This window comes from Oncorhynchus kisutch, linkage group LG11 (genome assembly GCF_002021735.2).
Source record: "Oncorhynchus kisutch isolate 150728-3 linkage group LG11, Okis_V2, whole genome shotgun sequence".
Taxonomy (NCBI): Eukaryota; Metazoa; Chordata; class Actinopteri; order Salmoniformes; family Salmonidae; genus Oncorhynchus; species Oncorhynchus kisutch.
Window position 1 is genome coordinate 68,384,232 of NC_034184.2, and position 13,928 is coordinate 68,398,159.

A 13,928-nucleotide genomic window follows, 5' to 3' on the forward strand; every position below is an offset into this window, starting at 1 on the left:
TGTACATTTGTATACTTGTCGGAAGATGGGAAAGCTGCTAGCTGCCCCTCAGTCATGGCTCCTTGTTGTGAACCGTGTCCCCAGGGAAGCAGACCTGTTCCTGCTGGAGTCTCGCAGGCTGTGGGCGGCCGAGGAGGGCTGGCTGGATTTTGACATCACGGCCACCAGTAACCTGTGGGTGATGAGTCCCCACAACAACATGGGCCTCCAGATCAGAGTGGAGACCAGCAGTGGTGAGCACCATGCTAAATTAGAAACATATGCTAACGGCTAACATTAGAAACATATGCTAACAGCTAGCATTGGAAACATGCTAACTAACTTTAGAATTTTCATCATGAAATGTAAACAGTAGTGGGCAGTAAGTGTTTTTTTATGTGTCACAATGCTGAAATGAAAAGGTTGATATCTTTGCGAATCAAATACATTTATTTGACACAAAACATCCATCAAAGGAAAAATACAGACATTTGTCACAAATATATCAGTAGAGTGTATGATACTCTTCCAGGTAGACTACGCTCAGTAAACTGTAGCCCATTCAGTATGCCCAAGTGATTGATGGCTGGCCTCTCTGGAAAACAGGGCGGAGCATTAGCTCCAAGGAGGCGGGGCTAGTTGGGCGTGACGGAGCGCTGGAGAAGCAGCCCTTCATGGTGGCCTTCTTCAAAGTCAGCGAGGTGCACATCCGCACCGCCCGCTCCACCAACAAGAACCGCAACAAGAACCGCAACCGCCCCACACAGCCCCAGGAAGGAGGCTCCAGGGGCCCAAGCCCAGCAGGTGGGTCCATAGTTTGACTAACTCCCACTTAAACCCTCAAACGATTGTGCTGAGTACCGACACAAACTGTACTGTGCTGGCTTGGATTTATTTTTTCTACATTGTCCTTTCCAGCGTGGTTCCAGCAATTATGGTGGATGCGCAACCAGGCTAGTTCATTACAGCTCAGAAGTGTGACAAGTATATAACAGTGTGAGGAATGGGTATTGCTTTGTTTTACTTGTTCGCTCAATTCAGTATGTGGAAAGTTTCTTTCGATTGGTACATATTATTCACTATTGGAACATCAATCATAAAGTCAGCTGGGGACTTTAACAAATCAAATATGAGGAAAATGCTACTGAAATTCTATCAACACATTGCCTGTATTACTCGTGCTTCAAAAACACCATTGTTAATGTCCCTTCTGGGATGGATACAAGGCCCTTCCCCGTCCCCCTTCAGCAAATCAGATCACGACCCCATTCTGCTCCTCCCTTCCCATAGGCAGAAACTCAAACAGCAAGCACCCGTGCTAAGGTCTATTCAACAATGGTCTGACCATGCTTCAAGATTGTTTTGTTCACGCGGACAGGGATATGTTCCGGGTTGCCTGTCAGAATAACATTGAAGTACAGTTGAAGTCGGAAGTTTACATACACTTAGGTCAAATTTTTCAACCACTCCACAAATTTCTTGTTAACAAACTATAGTTTGTTATGACACTACTTTGTGCATGACACAAGTAATTTTTCCAACAATTGTTTACAGACAGATTATTTCACTTATAATTCACTGTATCACAATTCCAGTGAGTCAGAAGTTTACATACACTAAGTTGACTGTGCCTTTAAACAGCTTGGAAAATTCCAGAAAATGATGTCATGGCTTTAGAAGCTTCTGATAGGCTAATTGACATCATTTGAGTCAATTGGAGGTGTACCTGTGGATATATTTCAAGGCCTACCTTGACATCATGTGAAAACCAAAATAAATCAGCCAAGACCTCAGAAAAAAATGTAGACCTCCACAAGTCTGGTTCATCCTCCAAACGCCTGAAGGTACCACACTCATCTGTACAAACAATAGTACACAAGTATAAACACCATGGGACCACGCAGCTGTCACCTAGAGATCAATGTACTTTGGTGCGAAAAGTGCAAATCAGTCTCAGAACAACAGCAAAAGACCGTGTGAAGATGCTGGAGGAAACAGGTACAAATGTATCTATATCCACAGAGAAACAAGTCCTATATCGACATAACCTGAAAGGCTGCTCAGCAAGGAAGAAGCCACTGTTCCAAAACCGACATAAAAAAGCCAGACTATGGTTTGCAACTGCACATGGGGACAAAGATCGTACTTTTTGGAGAAATGTCCTCTCGTCTGATGAAACAAAATGAGAACTGTTTGGCCATAATGACCATTGTTATGCTTGGAGGAAAAAGGGGGAGGCTTGCAAGCCGAATAACACCATCCCAACCATGAAGCATGGGAGTGGAAGCATCATGTTGTGGGGGTGCTTTGCTGCAGGAGGGACTGGTGCACTTCACAAAATAGAGTGGCATCATGAGGCAGGAAAATGATGTGGATATATTGAAGCAACATCTCAGGACATCAGTCAGGTTATAGCTTGGTCGCAAATGAGTCTTCCAGATGGACAATGACCCCAAGCATACTTCCAAAGTTGTGGCAAAATGGCTTAAGGACAACAAAGTCAAGGTATTGGAGTGACCATCACAAAGCCCTGACCTCAATCCCATAGAACATTTGTGGGCAGAACTGAAAAAGCGTGTGCGAGCAAGGCCTAGAAACCTGACACCAGCTCTGTCAGGAGGAATGGGCCAAAATTCACCCAATTTATTGTGGGAAGCTTGTGGAAGGCTACCTGATACGTTTGACCCAAGTTAAACAATTTAAAGGCAATGCTACCAAATACTAATTGAGTGCATGTATAAACTTCTGACCCACTGGGAATGTAATGAAATAAATAAAAGCTGAAATAAATCATTCTCTCTACTATTCTCTACTATTATTCTGACAATTAAATAAATTGGTGATCTTAACTGACCTAAGGCAGGGACTTTTTACTTGGATTAAATGTCAGGAATTGTGAAAAACTGAGTTTAAATGTATTTGGCTAAGGTGTATGTAAACTTCCGACTTCAACTGTATACACTGACACGGTGACTGATTTAATCAGGAAGTGAATAGGTAATATTGTTCCCACTGTGACTTTTAAAACCTACCCAAACCAAAAACCGTGGATAGATGGCAGCATTCGTGCAAAACTGAAAGTGCAAACCACCGCATTTAACCACGGCAAGTTGACTGGGAATATGGTTGAATACAGTGCAGTTATGCACTCCATAAGGCAATCAAACAGGGAAAATGTCAGCACAGAGACAAAGTGGGGTCGCAGTTCCAACGCTCAGACACGAGACGAATGTGGCATCCCAAGCTGTGTCCTCAAAGCATGTGCAGACCAGCTGGCTGGAGTGTTTACGGACATATTAAATCTCTCCCTATCCCAGTCTGCTGTCTCCACTTGCTTCAAGATGTCCACCATTGTTCCTGTACCCAAGAATGGAAAGGCAACTGAACTAAATGACTATCACCCTGTAGCACTCACTTCAGTTATCATGAAGTGCTTTAAGAGGCTAGTTAAAGATCATATCACCTCCACCTTACCTGACACCCTAGACCCACTTCAATTTGCATACAACTCCAATAGATCCACAGATGATGCAATCGCCTTCGCAACTGCGCACTGCCCTATCCCATCTGGACAAGAGGAATACCTATATAAGAATGCTATTCATTGACTACAGCTCAGCATTCAACACCAAGATCATTATCAAACATGGGGGCATCTGTCAGAACCCCGCACAGTGAAACTGGGTCCTGGACTTCCTGAAGGGCCGTCCCCAGGTGGTGAAGTTAGGAAACAACACCTCAATTATGCTGATCCTCAACACAGGGGTCCCACAAGGGTGTGTACTCATCCCCCTCCTGTACTCCCTGTTCACCTATGACTGCGTGGCCAGGCACGCCTCCAACTCAATCATCAAGTTTGCAGACAACACAACCGTAGTAGACCTGATTACCAACAATGACGAGACAGCCTACAGGAAGGAGGCGAGGGCCCTGACGAAGTCTACAAAACGAAGGAGCTGATTGTGGACTTCTTGGATACAACAGAGGGAGCATGGCCCCATCCACATTGACGGGGCTGCAGTGGAGGAGGTGAAAAGCTTCAAGTTCCTCGGCGTACACACCACTGACAATCTAAAATGGTCCACCCACACTGACCGTTTGATGAGTAAGTCGCAACAGTGCCTCTTCAACCTCAGGAGGCTGAAGAAATTTGGCTTGGCTAAGACGCTCACAAACTTTTACTGATGCACTATTGAGAGCATCCTGTTGGGCTGTATCGCCGCCTGGTACGGAAACTGTACAGCCCGCAACCGCAGGGCTCTCCAGAGGGTGGTTCGGTCTGCCCAACGCATCACCGTGGGCACACTGCCTGCCCTCCAGGACACCTATGGCACCCGATGTCACAGGAAAGCCAAACAGATCATCGACCACCCGAGCCATGGCCTGTTCACCCGCTATCATCCAGAAGGTGCGGTCAGTACAGGTGCATCAAAGCTGCTATCTCAAGGCCATCAGACTGTTAAATAGCTGTCACTAGCCTGCTACCGCACCGTTACTCAACCCTACACCTTAGAGACTGCTGCCCTATGTACATAGACATGGAATCGCTGGTCACTTTAATAATGGAACACTGGTGACTTTAATAATGTTTACATACTAATTTCATATGTCTATACTGTATTTTAGTCAAGGCAATCCTATTAAACTATTGCTGTATATATTCTATTCTACAGATATACTAAATATTCTATCCACATACTCTCTAGAATATTCAGACCCCTTACCTTTTTCCACATTTTGCTACTTTACAGCCTTATTCTAAAATTGATTAAATAAATGTTTTTCCTCATCAATCTACACACAATACCCCATAATGTCAAAGCAAAAACAGATGTTTAGATTTTTTTGGCAAATTTATTACAAATATAAAACAGAAATACCTTATTTACAAACTAAGTATTCAAACCATTTGCTTTGAGACTCGAAATTGAGCTCAGGTGCATCCTGCTTCCAATGTGATCAACCTTGAGATGTTTCTACAACTTGATTGGAGTCCACCTGTTGTAAATGTGTATCTCACTGATCATCCCTAAAGCCAACACCTCATTTGGCCGCCTTTCGTTCCAGTTCTCTGCTGCCTGTGACTGGAACGAATTGCAAAAATCGCTGAAGTTGGAGACTTTTATCTCCCTCACCAACTTCAAACATCTGCTATCTGAGCAGCTAACCGATCGCTGCAGCTGTACATAGTCTATCGGTAAATAGCCCACCCATTTTTACCTACCTCATCCCCATACTGTTTTTATTTATTTACTTTTCTGCTCTTTTGCACACCAATATCTCTACCTGTACATGACCATCTGATCATTTATCACTCCAGTGTTAATCTGCAAAATTGTTATTATTCGCCTACCTCCTCATGCCTTTTGCACACAATGTATATAGACTCTCTTTTTTTTCTACTGTGTTATTGACTTGTTAATTGTTTACTCCATGTGTAACTCTGTGTTGTCTGTTCACACTGCTATGCTTTATCTTGGCCAGGTCGCAGTTGCAAATGAGAACTTGTTCTCAACTAGCCTACCTGGTTAAATAAAGGTGAAATAAATAAATAAATAAAATTACATTGATTGGATATGATTTGGAAAGGCACACACCTGTCTATATAAGGTCCCACAGTTGACAGTGCATGTCAGAGTAAAAACGAAGCCATGAGGTTGATGGAATTGTCCGTAGAGCTCCGAGACAGGATTGTGTCGAGGCACAGATCTAGGGAAGGGTACCAAAACATTTTGGCAGCATTGAATGTTCCCATGAACACAGTGGCCTCCATCATTCTTAAATGGAAGAATTTTGGAACGACCAAGATTCTTCCTAGAGCTGGCCGCCCAGCCAAACTGAGCGATCGGGGGAGAAGGGCCTTGGCCAGGGAGGTGACCAAGAACCTGATGGTCACTCTGACAGAGCTCCAGTGTTCCTCTTTGGAGATGGGAGACACTTCTGGAACAGGGGTGGGCAACTCCAGTCCTCGAAGGTCTGATTTGTGTCAGACTTTGTCTCCTTCCCTAGAAAAAACAGCTGATTAATCAAATAGCATTCTAAACTGAAGATCATGATCAGGTGATTATTGGAGTCAGGTGTGTTAGCTGGTGCTGGGGCAAAACGTTGTCACCAATCAGGCCTTCGAGGACTGGAAATGCCCACCCCTGTTCTAGAAGGACAACCATCTCTGCAGCACTCCACCAGTCAGGCTTTTATGGTAGAGTGGCCAGTCCGAAGCCCCTCCTCAGTAAAAAGCATATAACAGCCCACTTGGAGTTTGCCAAAAGGCACCTAAAGAACTCTGACCATGAGAAACAAGATTCTCTGGTTTGATGAAACCAAGATTGAACTCTTTGGCCTGAATGCCAAGCGTCACATCTGGAGGAAACCTGGCACCATCCCTATGGTGAAGCATGGTGGTAGCAGCATCATGCTGTGTGGATGTTTTTCAGCGGCAGGGACTGGGAGACTAGTCAGGATCGAGGGAAAGATGAACGGAGTACAGAGAGATCCTGCAACAGAGTGCTCAGGACCTCAGACTGGGGCGATGGTTAATCTTCCAACAGGACAACGACCCTAAGTACACTGCCAGCACAACGGACAAGTCTCTGAATGTCCTTGAGCGGCCCAGCCAGAGACCGGACTTGAACCCGATCTAACATCTCTGGAGAGACCTGAAATAGCTGTGCAACGAGGCTGTCCATCCAACCTGAGCTTGAGAGGATCTGCAGAGAAAAATGGGAGAAACTCCTTAAATACAGGTGTACCAAGCTTGTAGCGTCATACCCACTAAGACTCGAGGCTGTAATTGCTGCCAATGGTGCTTCAACAAAGTACTAAATATAAAATGTTGTACATTTTATAATAAGGCTGTAACGTAACAAAATGTGGAAAAAGTCAAGGGGTCTGAATACTTTCCCGAATGCACTATAATTGTACTCCTGATTCTGACATTGCTCGTCCTCATGTTTATATATTTCTTAATTCCATTATTTTACTTTTCGATCTGTGTGTACTGTTATTGTTGTGAATTGTTAAATATTATTGCTGGAGCTCGGAACACAAGCATTTCACTACACCCGCAATAACATCGGCTAAATATGTGTATGAGACCAAGACAATTACATTTTATTTGAATCAAACCCAACTGCACCTTACAATTATCCCACAACATCACACCTTACACTCACACAAAGCACAAGACAATATCCAAACATCTGCAAGCCGAGCAGGGAAGCTCTCGAAGCACCGGATTTCAGTGTAATATGGTGAGTTGTGCTGTCATTGACGGGGACATCGGAAAAAATAGAGTCAGAGAGATGGAAACTATCCCTAGATGCATGACCTCATCATTTGAGAGTGCACTTTACAGTACCTGCCCTCTGCCCCCTCTTCATACTTAGCGGCTGATGTTATGAACAGGTATGCAGGCAAATTAAATTAGGCTCTAATCCGGCTACTCATCAGCCATCATCCCCTGGCTCCGTCATAACACTAGCATAACGTTAGCCTTTGCTGAACATAAAGCTGGCCCTGTGAGGGGGGATGCCAGTGCTTTTACAGCAGGAAGAGCTGCGGTTCAGAGGGCTTGTGACTAATATCTGCCTGATCCCAGCGCTAATTTGACAGATGAGGCCCAGGCTAATACTAAGCCCTTATGGCTAGGGTCACGGGGTCAGCTACTCAGCTTCGTAACCGTCAACATTACAATAGTAGCTCAAGTGATTTTCCTCACCACCTCAGTTTCACGTCATCTGTTTTGATTGCGATACCATCCAAAGGTTAGAGGTGTTGTTGGATGATGTTTATTGGAGTTCTACAGTTTTTTTTCCTTTTCTGAAACACATCATAGTTCATCTTTATTTAACCAGGATAGTCAACTAAACAGTTCTCATTGTTATCATGGGAGTCTGAAGTTATTAGTTTGTGGTTCCAGCTCTGTAATTCATCACACCAATCATTCTGGAAAGAATCTGCCATATCTGCTTTGCTGTAGAGTCTAGAGTTCTAGACATTACATTATGGCCATGCTATTCTCAGTAGTGCGGTGTCCATCAGATAAAAACCCTCAGAACAAAGCAGGACAGAGGAAAACGGAACAGAACAGGCTCCCAGAACGGAACAGAACAGGCTCCCAGAACGGAACAGGCTCCCAGAACGGAACAGAACAGGCTCCCAGAACGGAACAGAACAGGCTCCCAGAACGGAACAGGCTCCCAGAACGGAACAGAACAGACTCCCAGAACGGAACAGAACAGGCTCCCAGAACGGAACAGGCTCCCAGAACGGAACAGAACAGACTCCCAGACCAGTCTGCTGGTGCTCAAGCTAATGAGGACAATCTGTTGAACCAACGTGTCCTGAAGGATTGGACTTTATGTAACCCAAAACATCAATCCCTCGGCCTCGCCACTTGGGATGTCTGGAGCGTAAATATTTAGATCCCGCGCAGGAAGTTGCGAGTCCCTTGCAACAGCAAGTGGCGATGATCAGGCAGACTAGTGAGGCATATGGTTCCAATACCGCATCACTCACTCACTTCACAGGCTCTGAGGAAGAGAGGAAGGATGGATGGATAAAGGGAGCATCCTTCTTCTGTGCTGCTCTGAGGGAGAAACAAATAGGGACAGTGCCTCATTGTTTAGCATCTGATGGGACCACCATCGCCCCGTCTTTACAGTTTCCGATTCATATTAACAAATCAATGTAGCTACACACCAGAATAATAGTATGCTTAATGCTTAAGAACACAACAGCCAAGTCATGAGCTCTGTTCCAACATCCACACTAGCATGCCACTTAAAATACATGCCCAATATATTGCTTCATTCTAAGTGGTATGCTAGTATGGATATTGGCAAGTAGCCATGGGCTCATCATGTAGGTGTCTTGGTGTTAGTTAGCCTACGATAACACAAGCAGAAAACCCTATCCAACAAATGAAATCACACCTACATACTGAGTTCCTTTGAGAGGGGAAGTTTGTACAGTAACTGTACGCTTGGAAATGAAAGAGAGAAAAAAAGAACAGTACGACACCTTTAAAGGTAATTTGGGGTTTGGGGCGGTAATGGAAGCCGGGCTTGGCCCTTTAACGACCATCCAGGAGGAGTATCACTGCAGCCTAGCCAGTCGTGGCCCCAGACCTGTCCCAGACCTGTCATTACCCAGGCCAGTCATTAGCCGCTCGCTAAAAGACTGACCAAGTTAACAGTATTGCTTAAAGAATTCTAATAACACGGCGCTGTCCAGCTGTGTGTTTTCATCTCTGCCTCTCATCCTCCAGTCTCCCTTTGTTTACTGTTGGTGTAATTAGACATTGGCGAGCTCTGCAGAGGGTTTAATAACCTCCCTGATGAAAGACAGGAAGAAAGATAAACTTCAGTGGAAGAGGGAGGGAGGGAGAAAAAACCCGGCATGGACACAGACAGACAACAGTCACATTCTCTTTTAAGTCTTCATGGGAGTTTGAAGAAGCTAGCCCCTTCTCTCGCTCTCTCTTTAGGAAAACCCTGTTCTTTTGGGACCGCCGCGGCCTATTAGCCCATCGTTCCATCACCGCCTCTCGACAGGCACAGCTTGTGTAATTGCTACTGTAAAAAGGGGCCGTTTTAAATTATTTTAGTTTTTGTTTGTTGAGAAAGTTTTGGGAATAAACCATGGAAATTACTGTGTTCAGTTCTGGAGATTGAGGCTTTTGGTGGAAGGAACCCATTTAATGTTGTACATGCGTCACTCCCCCCCTGGCAACAGTGTAGTGATCATTTTGTAATTGGCTCCATTGACTTCTATATTTTTGGAATGATAAATGTTATTTATTGACTTTTCCCTTGTCAGCACCTTTAGCTCCACTGTTTTAAGGCCCTTTTGAATTGTCGTCTATGGTAATAAGGAAGCCAGGTTTTTCAGGTTAGAAGCCGTTAGAAGCGTATGAAAGCCCCTTGGGATCCATGCTCAGCGGTAACTGTGGTGGATTTACATTTTACAGGCAGGAAGGGGAGAGGTGGTTTATGGGTACCAAAACTCTGGCCTTTACACTCGCTCAATGAAAGTCAACAGTAAATATCAGCTTGACTGTAAATACGGATGGTTATAAAGACAGAGAGGTGCAAGGAAACAAGGTGTATGTGTATTCCTGTCTATTAGAGTGGGTCTGTGTGTGTGCCTGCATGCACGTATACACATACACAAAGTATGTTTCAGAGCATGGTGTATTTATTTACTTTATTGTGTGTATTCAACCTTCAGAAGAACTTTTCCACCTGGTCACCCAAGTCCTCTGTTCCCCTTAGTCCTTTCAGACATTGTCCTGTTACATGTCAAACTGTACCAGGGTGCTTGTTAAAGCAGCTGCCCAGGGCAGGGGGGGGGGGGGGGGTTCAGTGACATGGTCCCGCGACACGGTCCCCACCCTGTGATTTGGCTGGGAGCTGAATGTCTGGGCCGTAAAACAGGGCCATCGGGGCCTGTGTGTGTGGAGGCAGGTAGCTAGGTCACACCATGCCATGTGAGAGGAACACTAGCCCCAGGGGACAGGGGTTAAGTACCCTTTCGAAACCGGCTCCAGGACCTCAGTGAGGCAGATTTATCTCTGTAAATATTTACCTTGCAGAGGCACAGCCGAGGTGGCGGGGAACCCAGACTGGCCCGGGGGCTGACGGGCTAGGCAGGCAGGCTGACCCAGGGGCTATGGCCGGCCTGCACTGCATTAGGACAGATACTGTAGCTACACCCCTCCTCTATCGCCCCCATAGCTACACAAACCATCAGTAGACACCCAGCGAACACGCACACGCACGCATGCACACACACACACACAGGAAAGAACACGGGAAACACCTGAGTGTCTCTGACGGTAACAGCCAGGATGACCTCTCAACCCTGACCTTATGACCAGATGCCACATTTTCTGTTTTCCAACCTCGGCGTGAGTTAACCCCCGAGTCAGGTGACTGCTGCACTTATGTTGAAGTGTTTCCTGTTCCAATGGGAAGCGAGTGGCGGGTATTTTTAATTACCGTGTTTCAGGGCAACTCTCTCTCTCTCTCTCTTTGCTCGCCTTGGGTCGTCATTGGGAGCAGGCACACTTGTCTGGGCTTGTTATGTTTATGTGAATTCAATCTAATTAGTAATTACATGTCATTACAGTTATGAATCCACATTTTATTATAATTTTTTTTATATTTTATTTTATTTCATCCTTTTTTCTCCCCAATTTCGTGGTATCCAATTGTTAGTAACTACTATCTTGTCTCATCGCTACATCTCCCGTATGGGCTCGGGAGAGACGAAGGTTAAAAGTCATGCGTCCTCCGATACACAACCCAACCAAGCCGCACTGCTTCTTAACACAGCGCGCATCCAACCCGGAAGCCAGCCGCACCAATGTGTCGGAGGAAACACCGTGCACCTGGCAACCTTGGTTAGCGTGCACTGCGCCCGGCCCGCCACAGGAGTCGCTGGTGCGCGATGAGACAAGGATATCCCTATCTGCCAAGCCCTCGCTAACTCGGACGACGCTAGGCCAATTGTGCGTCGCCCCACGGACCTCCCGGTCGCGGCCGGTTGCGACAGAGCCTGGGCGCAAACCCAGAATCTCTGGTGGCACAGCTGGCACTGCAGTACAGCGCCCTTAACCACTGCGCCACCCGGGAGGCCTATGAATCCAAATTATGGCTCTCTAATAACAGCAGCTGAGTGGGTCGGCTGAAAACAAAACAAATAAAAGCGTTCATTTTGGCGGCCTGGTAGGAGCCTGCACTGTGTAGATTGCTCGCTTGCATTGATAAATCGGAGAGTGGAGCCACTTGGTCATAACACAGTACAGTAAGGGCCATGAGTTAGTTCAACTCACCACTCCACACCCAGCTAACTAAATAAACTGGTTTAATGACTGGGTCCCGGTCTCCAGGGGGGAACAGACAGGGCAGGAGGGGGTCTGTGAGTTACTCGTCCCTGTCCCCAATTATTTTGACAAACACGAACAAAGAGATGGTCCTCTCTGCCACCACTGATGCCCACCTGGGCCCCTGACTGTATGGCATATAGCCTGGCATGGTTTGCCCACTGTTGGCTTTAAGGGAGCTCCTACAGCAGGAAGTAATGCCACTCTGTGCCGATATCATAGCTCTCCTCACACTCTCTCTGTTTAGTAGGAGAGGGGGACAAACGCAACAACAAAAAATCAGCAGGTGGACTCTCAACGTCGTCAGTGGAAAGTCTGAGTCACCCGTTTTGACTTCAGAACGCCGGCCAGTGCCAGCAATGACCTTCCCCTCTGAAACACCATACCTGTGGTTGACACCCGCTGAGTCGCTAACTCTGTGACTCTGCGGCTGGGTGGGACGAGAGGGAGATAATTCAAACAAACTGTGGAGAGAAGAGGGCAGTTATAAACATGTTTGTCATCGGCGTCCGACCCAATGCGCCCAAAAGCCGTCCAATTTAATTTGGCAAGCTTTCAAATGAATTTATCTTCAAGTGAATGTGAGGCACATAAAATAATCCATTACACAAATGAACCCATGTTACTGTGAACTGGTGTAACACCCATACGTGTCATACTACCCAATACGATATATGACAGCGGAGGCATATGATTCAACCCTGACTTCTAGTTCTTTCTTCCCATTTAGAATACAACAGCAGTGACCAGAAGACAGCCTGTAGGAGACATGAGCTCTACGTCAGCTTCCGGGAGCTGGGCTGGCAGGTAAGGATCAAATACCCCCCCCAGTAATTGCAGTGACACACTGGTGGACTACATTACCCACAATGTCCCATTTGTTCAGAGTAAAGAGAGTTCAAAACGATACAGACATGAGTCAAACATTACAGGTCAAAGAGAAGTTCATTGAAGACTACGGTTGCAAAAATATGGTAACTTCCCAAAAATGCCCTGGTTTTTCCAGAAAACCTGGAAAGAAGGAATCATCAGGAGGGAATAAACAGGATATCCGGAATCCTCCAATCATGATTTGTGGGAAAACCTGGGAATTTGGAGAAATTTACCAGATTGTTGCAACCCTAGTGAAGACATTTGGTAGGTGAAAGCAAACCAACAAGCAGGCTTTTGTACCGATTGAATAACCTTTTAAAGAAGCATTTATAGGCATTTGGTAAGAGCTTAAGTGGCCTGTGAACTCTGTCAGGTCACTGGGTGTGTTGGGTAACAGGGGCCGCGAACAGTTAATGGAGGGGAAAACATGCAGCCACCTAGGTCCTGCAAAACAATCAACCCCCTGTTAAGACAGCACTGACATCTAGAGGGAAGATGCCAACACACACACACACACACACACACATAGGCCTATACACACACACACACACACAGAGAGTGAGAGACTGTAGCAAAACAGCCTGCTGCCTGAGTGATTCCACAGGCACTTGTACATTTCTGCACTGATCTGTCCTAGGAGACCCAGTTGAGACTGAAGGTTGTGAAGTAGGACGCTACAGTCCAAAGGGGTTTAGACCTTATGCGAGTATAAATGCCCTCTGACAATGCTGCGGCTGAACTGGCACTGTTTTACTGAACTGTATATTGTACCCATTAAAATACACGGTACCTTTTTGCCACAGGATTCCGTTTCCAGAGTCTTCAGAACACATTGTAGACCCGGATTTAGCCATAGTAAATATATCCCTCTTGTGATTGTATCAGGACTGGATCATTGCACCTGAGGGCTACGCAGCCAACTACTGTGACGGAGAGTGCTCCTTCCCCCTCAACGCCCATATGAATGCCACCAACCATGCCATTGTGCAGACACTGGTGAGCACTCCAGGAATTGAGCTAATACATTGCTAATAAAGAGCAATATCCTAATTTTCATGGAACCTGAATTTTCATGCAAATCTCCCATTGATGTAAATGTATATTTGATTTGTAAAACAAATGTTTCAAGTGCGCACTTCACGTTTAGGAAAGTGACATGGATCCTTCAAGCTGTGCTTGAAGAGGAATG

At 45.7% G+C, this 13,928-nt stretch overlaps 1 protein-coding gene across 1 annotated transcript in view; it reads left to right on the top strand.

Annotated features, from left to right (window-relative positions):
* Positions 1-13,928, top strand: part of bmp6 (bone morphogenetic protein 6) — a 36,338-nt gene that overhangs the window by 20,534 nt on the left and 1,876 nt on the right. The window contains exons 3-6 of the mRNA XM_020494494.2: positions 85-233; positions 586-783; positions 12,597-12,673; positions 13,625-13,735. Of these exons, the coding sequence (XP_020350083.1) occupies positions 85-233; positions 586-783; positions 12,597-12,673; positions 13,625-13,735 (535 nt within the window). The remainder of the gene's footprint in view (positions 1-84; positions 234-585; positions 784-12,596; positions 12,674-13,624; positions 13,736-13,928) is intronic.